The sequence below is a fragment of the Marmota monax genome, unplaced genomic scaffold (assembly GCF_021218885.2).
Source record: "Marmota monax isolate L192 unplaced genomic scaffold, Marmota_monax_Labrador192_F-V1.1 WCK01_AAM20220418_F8-fsc00074, whole genome shotgun sequence".
Lineage (NCBI taxonomy): Eukaryota > Metazoa > Chordata > Mammalia > Rodentia > Sciuridae > Marmota > Marmota monax.
Genome location: NW_026694232.1, coordinates 2,183,064 through 2,198,732, shown reverse-complemented (window position 1 = coordinate 2,198,732; position 15,669 = coordinate 2,183,064). Strand labels below are relative to the sequence as shown.

At 34.3% G+C, this 15,669-nt stretch overlaps 1 protein-coding gene across 9 annotated transcripts in view; it reads right to left on the bottom strand.

The window, feature by feature from the left end:
* Nucleotides 1-15,669, bottom strand: part of Naaladl2 (N-acetylated alpha-linked acidic dipeptidase like 2) — a 1,254,678-nt gene that overhangs the window by 209,868 nt on the left and 1,029,141 nt on the right. For all 9 annotated transcript variants that reach the window (XM_058586183.1, XM_058586185.1, XM_058586184.1 and 6 more), the window contains one exon: nt 717-863. In XM_058586183.1, the coding sequence (XP_058442166.1) occupies nt 717-863 (147 nt within the window). The remainder of the gene's footprint in view (nt 1-716; nt 864-15,669) is intronic.

Genomic DNA, 15,669 nt, shown 5'->3' with positions numbered 1-15,669 from the left:
CAGGCCATTCAAGAAGCTTTCAAAGAATTCCCACTAATGCATTCAAAAAAATGTAAAATAAAGTTAAATTCCCAAAAGATTCACATTTAAACAAACAAACAAAAAAACAGTTTAGTGTAACATTATTCTGAGAAAGCTTAAAAGGATTGAGTTCAACTAGATAGATCAGCACAGACTTAATTAATGTGAATCTTGCTTTTCTGATATTCTTTTTATTCTAATATTCTTTTTCCCAATATCGTCAATATTGGGAAAAAGCCTTCCTTCATAAAAAAGTCGTATCTTTTTAGGCAGGCAAGTTATCGACAAACTTTGGGTAGCTAATCCACAAGACTCACATTAACACAGAGCACATGAAATGCATTTTCCCTTGGGCAAGGAGAGGAGAATCTATTGCCTATGTCATCTGTTTCTGTGAATACCGAAGATTACAATTATGTTTTGATGTTAATCCAACTACTGCAAATTTCTTGTTGTGAAGCACACTGTGAAAATGTGAGTGACAGTATAAATCTTTTTAAATTGAATTCAACACTATTGAAAAGAGCTGATGTTTTCAAATACTATTACAAAGCCTCAGAACAACAAGAATAACACTCTAAATGAAGCCAGTTTCTATAGTGACCTATTTGGTATGAAAGACGAATAGCTATGATAAAATCAAATTCTGCACATCTGCTATATTGTGTGTGTTTTGCATTTTTAGGAACAATCACCTCTAATGCTTTGATGTCCTCATAAGCAAACTGCACGGTGGGAACTCCAAGATGGTTGATGAAATAATCGGCATCACCTTGTATCTGTACAGAGCTTACATTGGTTTCTGGACACTGAGCTCTTCTGGTACAGTTGAACTTATTTTTCTGAAAAACATAATTTAAATTGTTAACACTTACTGTGCTTTCCAGGTCATCTTTAAGTCAGTGCTACTAAAATGTGGTCCATGTATTAATATCGTCAATATTAATCAGGAGTATGTTCAACATGCAAATGCTTAAGCTCCACCTCCTACCTAATAGGGTTGGAATGGGAATCTGTGTTGAAATAACTTCCTATGATTCTGATGCTCACTGAAGCATGAATGGCATTGTCTGGTATCAAGATTTGCTTGTTGATATTGCTTCCAAAGTATTTTTTGTTACAGTTTTATTATGGCTGCAATGACTTCAACTTGAAAAAGTTGAAAAGGATCCTATCCTTCTTAAAATGTTAACCAAAAATTACAGAAGAAATTTTCTCCATTTCTTCTTAAAAATATTTTCTCAGATGTTTTTAGATTATCTGTCAATAACTACAATCAGTCGTAGAGAGCCAGCCACAGAGCTAAGCAAAACTCTGAGGGAAATAAAAGATGATAGACTATTATTTCTCAAAGTTAGAATTGTCTATCTTGTACTACAAGTGGTAGAAACTTTAAACACAAAATTTTAAAAATCAAAAAGAAATGAAGAGTTTTTGTAAGAAGTATTGATTAAAAATGTCTGCTTTAATTAAGTTTCCAAAGATGTAGAACCTTTCTGAGATTAGTTGTCTCAAAGATGCAATGTGGAAGAATAGCAATCTCCCAGGAAGCTACTGTTGAGGAAATTTGCCAATAAGAATAAGAACATCTCACATTTAATACCAGGCATAACGTATGTGCTCATTACATTTGCCATTAAATCAAGATATTGACTCTTCAACCTCTTGTGCTTCTTTGGTATAATATAATTTCAAAAATACTTTCAAATATAATGTATCAAAAAACTTAAAAAACATGCAGTTTAACCTTAAGAAAATGAGTTATTCCAACTTTTTTTTTCCATACTAGTGCTGGGTATTTTAAACATATAATGGTTCAATACTTATTCAATTTTCTTTAAGGCCATGATAGAAAGATCTTTGCAACAAAGGTAAAATCAATTAAAATAGTAAGGCAGCATGAGTGTTTGTATATATGCAAGGTTTTAGCTTAATGTTATTTCCAAACATATAGGGTAATTAAGCAGTTTGGAAATACAATGTTTTGCCATACATTCTGATGTAGCAGCCTAATGCTTTTTTATGATGGATGACTCCACTAATTGGCTTTTTTTCAGAGCCTAATTTTCTGAAATGGTAGTGTATCAGTCAGCTTTTGATTGCTATGACCAAAACACCACACAAGAAAACATTAGAAGAATAAAAGTTCATTCTGGATTGATGATTTCAGAGGTTCAGTCCATAGTCTGAGGACTCCATTGTTACAGGCCTGAGATGAGGCAGAACATCATGGTGGGAGGGCCTAGTGGAGGAGAGCTGCTGATATCATGGCAGCCAGGATTCAGAAAGCAAGTAAGGAGCCAGGGGCAAAATACACCTCCCAAGGGCATCCCCTGCCCTGTGACTACTTCCTTTAATCATGCCCCACCTGCCATAGCTACCACCCAGTAATCCATTCAAGTTATTAATCCATCACATAGATTAATCAACTGATTAGGTTGCAGCTCCTCTGATCTAATGATTTCACCTCTGAACATCCTGAACCTTTCAGCATTAACTTTTTCAAGGGAACATGTCCTATTCAAACCATAACAGAAAGTTAATATACTTTAACTCCTTGATTTATTCTGGATAGTTTTAGACTCCTGGAGATTTTATAACAACCAGGACAGTTTAAGAAGGATTTTGAATATGCTCAAAGAAGATACACTCTTAAGTAATAGATCATGAAATGCAAATAAATTACTTAATATCATATAAAAAATACTAAGTATTATTTAGAGATCTAGGTGTTGAAAAACAGCACCTTCTGAAGGTATTCATTTAGCAAGAATAGATTCTTTTTCCCATAGTTGCATTTGAAAATCTTGGGCAGGCAAGATATTCACCATTGCCCAATTACCAGTCTCATTTTCACCTTGCTCCACTCATTTGAATATACTTCAAGGTGGTCAGGGACATCTGAATTTGTGAAAAATAAAGTGTTGAACAATTTTATGTCATGATTAAAATTTTTTAGAATCTGGCATTTACTTTTGCTAAATGCCTACCCAATAAAATTAAAAATCATTATTTAAGTAGTTTACATTCTCTCTACCGTAAGGACATCTATGTCTTTTTAAGATAGTATATGCACTGTACTCAATATCAATTAAAATACAAATTTGGCTTTTATTTCATTTTGCATACACAACTCTCAAGATCCAATTCAACTCTTAGCTGCATTCATTCCTTACATAGAATTTTTATTTCTTAACAGAAGAGTGACACAAACTAAAAATTGATAATTTTGAGTTCTAGTATTTGTGTCTACTAAATTATTAATTAAAAAACCCAAATATGATATTTAAGTAAAATGTTCTGCATTATTTTTACTCAATCATCATTGTTTTATGTTAGTTGCTCTCTGGAAAAAAAACAGTGTTAGCCTCTCATATAAGCAAGTTCCTGAATTATACAAATGAACCCATTCCAATCCATCTTTGTTTGTTCTAACAACTAGATTGATACAGTTCTGGTTTATCTTCAGTGTTGTTTTAGCCCAGGATATTCTTTTTGAAGACTTTACTGATCCTCTTCTAGTCTTTTTGTTCTTGCCCTGGCTACTTACATTGTATAACTTTGATATTTCCATCACATTCCATTTCCATGGTTTCTTCCAGTTACAGCCTTATTTGCACTTTGTATTTTTCAGGCACATCAAGAAGGCCATCTCAAACTTTCAGGATTACCTTCATGAATTCTGTCCCTGCATTCTCTTCCACACTCTGGTTTGCTCTATTTTACCCATCTGTTGAAACTTCTGTCTTGTCACCTTTGTCATATATAAACTCCTAATGAAGATGTTGACAGAGACAGTGTCATCTTTTGTCAAAATTCTATGTTGAAGTTTTAGATCTGCCAAACTACATGTATGGTGCTAAATATGGAATATTTATGGGGGATATAGTACAATGTAAGAGGGTTGGGTTGCCCAAGGGATAGCTGGGGCCTAGAGCTTGGAGCCCTCCTGTCAAAAACCAACTGAGAATGGGGTGAAGGTGGGAGTTCATAACCCACTTGAATGAAAGTGTGGAATATGATATGTCAAGAAATTTGTAATGTTTTGAACAACCCACAATAAAAAATTAAAAAAAAAAAACCAACTGAGAGTAAAATCTTTAAGACTGGGGACTTCAGGAACAACATGGTATTCTAAATTGTGTCTCTGGGGCCTACTGCTGATTTGGTAAACACAGGGTTTCCCTGAAGTTCCTGAAGAGAACTTTCCTCACTAACCCACAACATTTTTCCTCTTTCTTTCTCAATTCTTGTCCCTTTCTCTCTCCTTCTTTCTTTTCTCTTTATCTTGCTGCTTCCTTCTCCTTCTCTCTCTCTTCACCTCTTTCTCTACTTCTTACTTTCCTGATTAATCCAATATGAGGGAATAAAGCATGTGCTGTGGATCTAGAATGTCCCCTAAAGTTTCACGTACCGAAGATTTACTCCCAGGCAGGAGGCACTATTGAGAGGTGGTTGAAACTTTAGGAGATGGAGCCCAGTTAGAGGAAGCAGCTCACTGGGGGAAGGCTTTGGAAGGGTGTATCTTGTCCCTGGACCTCTCTTTCTCTCCCTGTATCTTTTTCTGTCTCGGCTTCCCAGACACCATGAGGTAAGCAGCTCTTTTCTGCCACATGCTCCGCACAATGATGATCTGCCTTATCACAGACCCATAGTTTTGAGGCCAAGTGAACATGGACTAAAACCCCTGAAACCGCGAGCCAGAGCAAATCTTTCCTCAGCTATTTTGTCACAATGATGGACTAACAAAGTATTACCCTGAAACCTGTATTCATTTTGTTTTTGTATTCTTGTTCCTAACTTCAGAGAAAACTAGATAAAAAGGTATTTAAATTTGCAAGGTAGAAGCCCACCCAAAGTTATTTTATGTAGGGATATCCTATTAGAGAACATTCCTGTTCTCTTACGGTTCTAAATACTCATTGTTCATTATTTTATTCTCTAAATATTCTCTAAATACTCATTATTCATTACTTTAAAATCTATGCCAGACTCACAGATCTGAGGTGATCCTATATCTATATTTGATTCTAATATGAATCATCTTTGCACACAGAACTTCAGTGGATTATGATTAATCATACCAAATAATGGACGCTGATCTCCTCAACCCCCATAAGCACTAATATCTGTGAGGGAAGTAGAAAGAAATCCTAATTTTCTTCATATTACTAGAAGATAAGCACTGTGGGAGAGGGAAGGTTTGTAACAAATTTGTGCAGGTCAATTAACTTTTTAAATTTATTTACAAGGCTGAGTAAATTCATATTAAGTATTTCATCTAAGGAGTTCAAACTGCTCCATATTTAACATTTGATAACAAGCATTTTTATTCCAGTTCATAAAATAAGCAAGTTCAAGCAAAGACCAGGGTTGTCACTTGTTTAATTTCCCACCACAAGTCTGTTAAAGACCTGAAATGAAATCACCATCTTGATGCTAAGGCTGCATGCTCTTTGCAAGCATACTTTTAATCTGCAAGGCAATACCTCATAGTAAATGATCATAAAAAAACAAAATAAAGAAATTAAATCAACATTTACATTAGTTGGATAGTGATGCCAAGACACAATGACAAGTTTCTAAAGTATTTAATAATCTGTTTAATAATTTAAATGTCTCATTTCTCCCACACTCTGCTTTTCCCTGCAAACATAAACATTCATTCCGCAGGCATAGGAAATCTAAGTTGATTACTTATTCAAACAGCAAAAAAAAAAAGTATGACATTCAAAATAAAACAACTACACTCCACACATTAGAATAAAATTAAATCACTTTCTTTTCCTTTCAGTATTATTCTTATGACTTCAATCGTCTAGAAAAGAACTTATTTCACTAGTTTTCCCATTTTTTTATAATAATGTTCCAGCTGTGATCATGATGACTACATTATTGAAAAAATGATTCTCAATATAGACACTGTGTAAATGTCAACTTAACTAGACAATAAGGCACCCAGATATCTGGTCAAATATCTATGAGGGTGGTTTTGAATGAGATTAATATTTGATTTGGTAGATAGTAACACATCATCCTCCCTAATATGAATGGCCCTAATCTAATTCAGGAAGGTCTGAATAAGAATAAAATAGCTTGATTCCCCATGAGTAAAGGAAGAGTCTTCTTTCCTGCTTGCTTGGAGCTGGGATATTGGTCTATTCCTTTCTTTAGTTCTTGAATTGAAACAGCAACTTATTTTGTTTCTCAAGGCTGCAGGGTTTTGGTCCAGAGCTTACACCTTCAGCTTTCCTGATACCCAGGCCTTCAAATTCAGACTAGCACTGAATTGGCTCTCCCAGTTCTTCACTTTCTTGGTGCAGATTTTGGGACTGGTCAGCCTCATAATTGCATAATCCAATTCATTTCTCTCCCCCCTCCCTCAAGCCCCCAGTGGGTATACATAGAAAAATACAGATATCAACATATAGTTGTGTAGGGGTGTGTGTGTGTGTGTGTGTAAATAAATCAACGTGGACTGGTATAACAGAATATTATACACCATGCAAATTAAATAACATACATTTATTTCTCATGACCCTTGAGCTTAGAAAATACTGTCATGGTAATTTCTGCTGAGGTCTCTCTTCCTAGTTTGCAGAGGATAGTTGTACTCTTATATACTAATATGGCAGAGACAGAGATTCCATGTCAACATTTCTTCTCATAAGGACATTAATCCCATTCGTTTGGGCTCTACCTTCCATAATTACCTCTCTCAGACTCTACTTCCAAATAGTATTGGGGATTCAGTCTACAACATATGAATTTAGGGATAGCAAAAACAATTATTATATACCAATAGATTACCTGTGAGTTCTGCTACATTGGATAACTAATCCTTAGATATTGGGTTACCTTTGCTTTAAGAAATTTTCAACAAAACCTGTGAAAAAATGAACTTCTCACTAATAGTAGTAAAGAGAGCTATATTTTCAGTTCAAAAGTCTATAAACATGATCCTGGGCAATAGATCACATAAACAAGTGAGTATTCATAGAGAAATAAACCTAAATATCCTAAAGCCCTAAGGTTCTTATTCAGGGATTCACAGAATGAATTCAAAACATCTATGAACTTACAGGGGTTTATAAAACTATATCCTATTTTTATTTGCTTCTAACTGAAAATTTAACACTTCCTTCAATTATGAAGTATTCCAAATACCTAGTAGTATCTAGCTATACCTGAAATTTTGTAATCAAATGAAATTCAGTATTTTCATATCTCATTTCATTGTTCTGAATATCTTGAAATAGCCATTAAACTCATTGTTAATTTGAAAAGATGGCAGTTATGAGACATTTTGCTGACTTCTGTTATTTAATTTGTTAAATGCAAGGATCCATATTTTTCAAAAATGCAAATATTGGGTAACTATAGTTTGGTATAAGTGGTTTCTTTTGTGCTTCTCCATGTTTTAATTTAAGCATTGTAAAAGAATTGTTTCTGAGAAAAGGTTTATGTAAGATTTACTAGCATGCCAAAATTTTCCACAGGAAGGATACAGTTGGGTGAATCCTCTTGGCAAAATAGCTTCATTTTACAGATTAGAATATCGAGGCCCTGAAGCAATAAAATTTAGATTGAATACTAAATTTTAGATTTAATTTAGATTGAATCACTCTAAATGCAATGCTCTGTCTTCTCTTCCATGATGTTATATCCAGTTACACAGACCACATTCAGACATCTGAACATTATTCATTTTGAGATTCTACAGGGTCTTTCTGTAATAATTTTAGATCTCCAGATCGGGTTTTAGCCAAATGTATATCTGCAGCATATGTGTAACATTTACTTATCTCCTATGTGCATCATGTTGCATTAATTTGTATTTGTATTTTTATGTCAGCAGGCCAATATAATATAGCTCAATTTAACATTGCCTTGCAGTTGTCCTCTGTTGATCATTAGTAGGAAACAAGAAGTTATGTTTACTAAGTATTTCAAACCACTTATTTAGGTCACCTTAAACACTGTCATCTAATATTCCAGATGACTTTCTCATATACAAAATATATTTCAAAATGTTAAGAATAAAAAACAACACATATTTTGCAATGTCTTTATTAAAGTTAAAATTAGGTCACAGATAAAACTAGATGTCATATAATTGAAATTTTCAACCCATAGCATGGATTTTTCAGTTTCCAGTTCCTCAGGTTTTCTACAGAGATTTAATGACCAAATTACTGAGTGTTAATGAAGTATTTTCAACTTTGAATAGTGAAGAATAGCTATTCTACTTGCATACAAGTAGAATTGCCAAAGTGAAAATCATTCTCTTCCATCTCATTCTGTTAATTTTCAGAGCTTTAATTTTGTTATGAGATGTGAAAAAAAAGTTACCTTATGTTTGGACTACTGCTTATTAAATTTAAAATGTATTTATGCACTAACAAGTGTTGTAGATCAACCTAGAAGGGTAAAAAGGGAGAAGATTGATGATATTTGTTCCTTGCTTTCACTCTAAGCTCTTCTTTCCTCTCCTTAAGAAATGGACTTCATTTCTCCTTCCTTCTCTATCACAGTTCAGAGGTTTTTAACCAACAGTTACATGAAGGCAAAAAATATTTATTCTCTTCTTTTCCTCTTCACTTAAATTCTTGTGTAATAATAAATAAAAGGTGGTTATTGAAGAACTGTAAAAATACATTTAAATGAAACTGTTGAGATTTAGTTCCACTAAAATCATAAAATATCATTTTCCCTATGGTATCTTATACCACAATATATTCCAGATGAATTCATCTTTAAATGTAAAAATTTAAATTATAAAATGGTAGAGGAAACAATGAAAGATAATTTTAATAATATCATAGTGGAAAACACATTTTTGGAGACAAAAGATTAATTAGTCCAACCATGTAAAATTATAACTTCTTTGCATGACAAAAATTATAATCAACAAAGATGATGGAAAACTCATTTCACAAATGGCTAGTTTATTTGCTATATAAAGAAAAAAAGACCATCAAATCAATTATAAAAAGTTAATAAGTATGAAGTGCCATTTTACATTAAAATAATTATAAATGCCTCATATACATAAAAACAAGATGTCTTTTATGTTTACTTTCATGACCTATGGACTGTGTTTTGAAAGATGGGAGGAATCTGATGCCTCATACAATACTGAAAAAAAAGTTGATATAAATTCAATGACGTTAAATAATTTATTTATCCATGCAATGGAATAATACATAGTCTATAAAAGAAAAAAAATGAAGCTGTTTATACACTGATAATGAACAAATGCCAACTTCATATTTATATGAAATAATAATGTGCAGAATGATCCTATATGATATTGTCAATTATATTTTTAAAGGTTTTAAAAGCAAGTCTATATGCTTTAATGTAAACTAATGCTGTTTACCTCTAGAGAGAGACACTGATGTGAAGAACATTCTTGATAGGAAATCTCTTTATTATTTGCATATTTATTTTGAACTGTCATTCTGTGAATGAATCAACTCTCCAAAAATACATTTTTTCAAATCCATTCTGAAATATGGTAGATGTTCATAAATCTAGGATTCCCTTAATTTTATGTTACAATGTTAATTTTACAAAGGCATTTGTTTTTTTGGTAAATTAAAAAATAATAATAATAATAGATACCACCTTCAGAAATGTTAACAAGTTAAAAAATGTCCAAGAGTGAATAAGTGGGGTAATTAGAGTAGCAGAGTCATGGATCACCATTGAATATAGAAAGGTAGCTTTTACCACCATCAAAAGGTTACATATGGCTGGGCACAGTGGTGCATGCCTATAATCCCAGTGGCTCTGGAGGCTGAGGCAGGAGGATGGAGAGTTCAAAACCAGCCTCAGCAACTTAGCAAGACCCTAAGCAACTCAGTGAGACTCTGTCTCTAAATAAATATAAAAAATGGCCAGGTATGTGGCTCAGTGGTAAATCACACCTGGGTTCATCCCTAGTACAAAACAAACAAACAAACAAACAAAAAAGGTTGTGTATATGCTATTGGGAGGAAACAGGAAATTAACTGCAGCTTTACTTTTTTTAAAGGAGAACAGGGATACAACAGCAGGAGGCTTTCAATTTGGGTTACTGAGATTGACACCCCAAGTAACTAAGAGATTAAGAGACAGCTTGGAGAGAACAAAGTACCAAAAGTTGGAGGGGTAGCACCCAAAACAAAGCTTCCTTCATTTCATAATAATAATTTCCTTCAGGACCATTCTCATTTATGTAATTTGTGTGGGTTGACACTTTATAGACAAGTATCTAACTATTAAAATATACTAATTGTAGACTGCAGTTATATTAGGACTTAACATTTTACAAATAGACAACATTAGATCACAATGCAACCCTGTGAAACAGTAAAAGCAGGTATTGTTACTACATTTTACAGACTAAATGCTTGGTGACTCTCTAGAGAGAAAAAAGATAGAAAATGGAGTGGCAGGCAGAGATTTTGAACTTAGATTTTTTTTTTTTACCCACATCCCCAGCCTCTATCCTCAGCCTACTTTTGCACACACACCCCTATTTAACCAAGGAAAGGAGGAATAAGTGCCTTTGTTTATACAGAAAAAGTTGTTAAACTACTGCTAATAAATTAAAATTATCTTTTTAGTTGAAGATAAATGTTGACTTGAACATAATTTACTAGCTGAGAGGACCATAGATTCCTTTGCCACTTTGTCACCACTTTAATGGTTTTGATATTGGGCATTCCAATAACTGAACCCATTTCTTCCTGAATTAAGAATAACAAGCCTAGAGCCCTTCCAAAAACTGTACTGTGATTATGTGGAATTGAAATTGTGAGCATATGGTAAAGGTAAAGCAGTACTGCCGATGTTGACCTTTGGCCAACCCACTGGCTAAAGCACACTCCCCCTGGGCCACACTACCATAGGACCTCTAATGACCAAGACATAGATTTTATGTCTCTGTGAGGGATAACAACCCTGGCCTTACAATGCTGTTCCATGTGAGGAATTGGCTGACATAAGGTAACTTGGGCTATTATTTCACCAGCCTTCTTGAGGTTTGTCTTAAATAGCTTCTGCTATCCTCACAGGCAATGCTATTTTAAATAATGTGGTGTCAGCATTTCAGTGATACATTCCAACTACCAGGCATTAAAAAAATTAGCTGAAAAATCTAACTGGTGTTGAAATCAACATTAACTGTCTCAGGCAGCAAATATATGTAATGAAATATTTAAACAAAATCTACCTTAGATGAAACAGTTTAATAAATTTCCCTTTGGAAAAAAAAATCAAGCATTAAAAAGAAGACAACTCAGAGGCAAAGAAAAAATTGGATGATTTTTTTTTCTTTCATATATTTAGAATCAGTCAGTAGGTAGCAGAAAAACGTTTGTTGTCCTCTCTATGACCAGGGTTACAGGGCAGTTGTAAATCAGGTGAATGCTCTTGGATATCTCAGAGGTAATTCATTTAATTTTAGGAGGGTACAGGGAGAAAAGGCTGAAAAATGCAGACTTGGCAAGCAGGAGGGCAAAAGGATGTGGATTGCATATCACTACACATTACCATTTCAAGCAAATTAAGTGCTGAGAGCCAGGAACTGGACAGAGGAAGTAACACCATCAGCAGTAGTATGTCTAAGTCTGGTAGATGACAGCATCATTGCAACCTTAAAATCTCAGGCCTAAGTAGCTGCTGGCCTAGGGTAGCTTTGCTAGAGTGAAGCAGGGTTTTGTAGGCCACTGTTGCATCTAAGGAGCACCATGTACAGGAAGGACCCCAGACACTGCCCAGGCTCACTGGCACCCAATGCAGATCCTCAACTGTTAGCTTGCTTCGTATCAGATGTAAGAACCATTATTTTGGTTAGAATGTACGAAGAAGTCTTTTGCTTATATCTCTTCTTGTAACTTAATTATCCTTTGTATTTTTTCTGTCTCTCTTGTATGGTTTGAAATGAAGATAATTTGTTCTGTCCATCTTCATATTGGTTAGCACAATAAAATAAGGCTTTTAAAGGTATTGCATCATAAAGCTGAAATCAATCTAACATTTCAACATCTTCTAATGAGAAGAAATGACAAGAAAAGAACTACATCAGCACCATGGGGCTTAGCTTAGGACACAGTGCCAAAAATGCTCCGGGAAGTTCAAAGCTGACTTGAGGTAATTCCATGAATCATAACAATTCTGGAAAGCATTCTCTAAATTTCTTACTGGGCCAAATAGTTCTGCTTTCAAGTGAACTATGTATCCCATTAGGCACCTTTAGGAAGTCAGTAAGTGTGTACTGACATCACCAAGTACATTGTGATAAGTAGGTGCTTGAGATAAATAGTAAAGAGCGACCAAAGCTATGACCTACAAATAGACCAAAGATGAGGTAGACAATTTTGCATTTTCCTTTAAAAAGTATTGATGTCTCTTTTCAGCAGGATGACTATAGGGGAGTTACTTCCTGAAGCCTTGAATTTTCTAAATGTAAAAGGGAGTATGTCTATATTATAGAAAATTGAAAGGAGCAAATTAAATAATGCAAGCAAAGCACTCAGCACCTAGTACAGCTAGTACATCAGTACTTAGTGCATTACTAGAATTATTATAAATTGTCATTACTGGTAAAGTAACCAACACACATGCGCACATGCACACTTACACACACACAAACACACACAAACCTTCTACATTGTTTTGCAATGACTTTCTACCAGATCTTCTTAAAACTATTTTCTCCTGCCTTCTAAGATGTGGAATGCTCATACTTAGCAAAGTCTTTTCACAATAATTGAATGCATTTTTCCTTAAAAAAAGTGGTTATTAAAGGATTTTTTTTAAAATTCTTTTTTGTATTTTCATCTTTCTCAAACTTGTTTCTCTTTTATGAGGTCTTCATGTCAAAGCATAGTAGTTTTCTCATTTAAGTATTCTTGCTAAAAAAGACAATAACTAAATGTTTTATAAACATTAAATGTTGTAAAATGTATTCTTTTAATTCCTCACACAAAACAGTATTAAGAAAGACTTTTTAAAATTTTAATTTTAGTTGGTTGTTTAAAAGAGGATTGTTATTGGGCTCGGAATATAGCTCAGTGGGTAAAGTGTTTGCCTAGCAAGTACAAAGCCCTGGGTTCCATTCCAAAAAGACTGAAATTCCTAACACTGTAATTACAGAAACTGACATTATAGATGCAATATATATAAACTCATGTTTTAATAAAATATAAATTGGTTGAAGATAAATGTATTACTGTAAAACAAGAAAAAATACTAGCAAAATATATTAAAACTAAAAACAAAACCCAGTAACAATATAGTAAAACAATAGTGATCTAACATTTAAAAAATATACAACTGCTAAATTTTGATTTAACAAATACATATTAGTTATCTACTATGTTCATGATGTTTTCATACACAATGTCTTTATAACAAACTTTAAGAAGGAAATAATTATCCCTAACCTGTTTTAAAACTATCCTAGTATGAGATTTTTTTTTTTTAAATCCTCTGTAGTCACTCAGGTAGTAACACAGCCAAAATTGCTGTCACAGTTGGTTTCCAAGTCCATTGTGCTTGACTCTTTAACCTTCATGCAGGGATTCTAAAGAAGTCTGCTTTCACAGTATAACTTGGACATCCTTTCTTTTCCACATCTGGAACTCAAAGCACTTTGAAATGGAAAGCAATTTGATATGGGGCTTTGTGCTGTATTTGGCATTTTGTAGGTAGACACAAAAAAAGCACACAAATGATCATTTAGCATATTCTTCTGCCATCTGCCACCTTGACATCACACTTGGATGTCAAACAGGTACTTCAAATTTAACACATCATAGACTAGATTCTACTAAACAAAGTAAGCCAGTCACAAAGAAACACAAATGTACATCTCATAGAATTCCTCATATATAAGCAATGTGGACTAAACTGTGTTGTCCCCAAATTCATATATTGAAGCCCTAGTCTTTAACTGGAGAAAGGGCTTATGAAGAAATGATAAAGGTTAGATGAGATCATAAAGATGGGGTCCTAATCCGATATGACTGGTGCCTTTACAGAAGAGACAACGACCACAGAGCTCTCTTGCTCTATCTTTCCTGTGATGATGATGCAATAGGAGGGCCATATGGAAGCCAGGAAGAGAGCTTTTTTGGGAACTGGAGCCTTGATCTTAGACCGCCCAGCCTTTAGAGTTGTGAGAAATAAACATCTATTGCTAAATTCACCAAGTCTATGACAGTTTGTTCTAGGACCCTGAGCTGGCTAGGGTAATGAGGTATCTGGATCAGTGAAATTCATACTGACAGAAAATAGGACAGAGGTTTTCTGAGTCTGGGGGAAGGGAAAATGCAGGTTGTAATTTCGTGACTATAGAGTTTCAGTTTTACAATAGGAAAATTTTTTGAAGACTGGTTGTATAATAATGCAATTGTACATAACACAACTGAACTGTATGCTTAACAATGCTTGATAGTAATTCTTATATTACAAGTATCTTACAATTAAAAATTGTAAAAATAAAAGCAAGGCCTGGGGATGTAGTTTAGTAGTACAGCTTGTGCTTAGCATATTTAATTGCCAGCACCAAGAAGAAAAGAAATCAAAGATTATTTGATTTTTCTTCCTAAATCAACTCTTTTGGGAGAGTTTTCCATTCTCCATAAATGATCTGAACCCAGTGAACCCAAGCATAGGTAAAATCTTTGTAGTCATGTTTGCTTTTTACTATCATTTGCTTCTTACTTGTAATTTACTGTCAAACATTGTCATGCAAGAGATCACCTAGAGAGCTTATCACAATACAAATTTCTGGGCTCCATCTCTTATTTCTGATTCCGTAGGTCTGAGGGGAGGCCCCAAAATATGCAAGCACCAGTGCTACTGGTAATACTAATGTAGCCATTCCAGGGTTTACTGCTTGAGAAGCACAAAGCTAATCAATCCATCAGCAAATCCAGACAGCTGAACTTCAAATATATTCCAAAGCTGACACCTTTTTACTACATCCGTTGCTTCCAAAAAGTCTAAGTCCCCATTATCTTTTACTTGAGACAAAAGTATTTGATGCAGTATTATTGCTCCCTCCCCACACTCTGTCTTTCATTAAAATTAAACCTTTTATGATCGAATCAGATGAAGATGCTTTGCTTTCATCCTTGTAATGATTTCCCTAACACCCAGACTAAAGCACAATAGTGCCCTCTGTGCTTTACTGGCCTCATTTCATACCACTTTTACCATCACTCACTTCTCAATGACACTGGCCCCCTATTGTGATTCAAGCAAGTCAAGCATGCACAGGCCTTGGGGTCTCTGAATTCCCCATGTGCTCTGTCTAGCATACTTTCCTCTACTTATTTCTATGAGCCTCTCCTTCATGTTTGTTCAGATCTCAGTTCAGATGTCTCCTGTTCAGAAACCTCTTGCCTGACTCTCCTAAAGTAGCACCCATTCCTTGATTAGCTCTTCTACTTTCCTGTCCTGCTTCACTCATGTCCATATAGATTTTTCCTGAAGAATATTCCTGCCAATAATTTCTATGCATTGGAATCTCCATTTCAAGTTCTACATCCAGGGAACTGACCTAAGACAAGACATCACTATTTCACTAATAAGTTATCTAAGAATCAGAAAATGGTACTCCCTCGAAAGTATTATTTTGCACTATTCTGA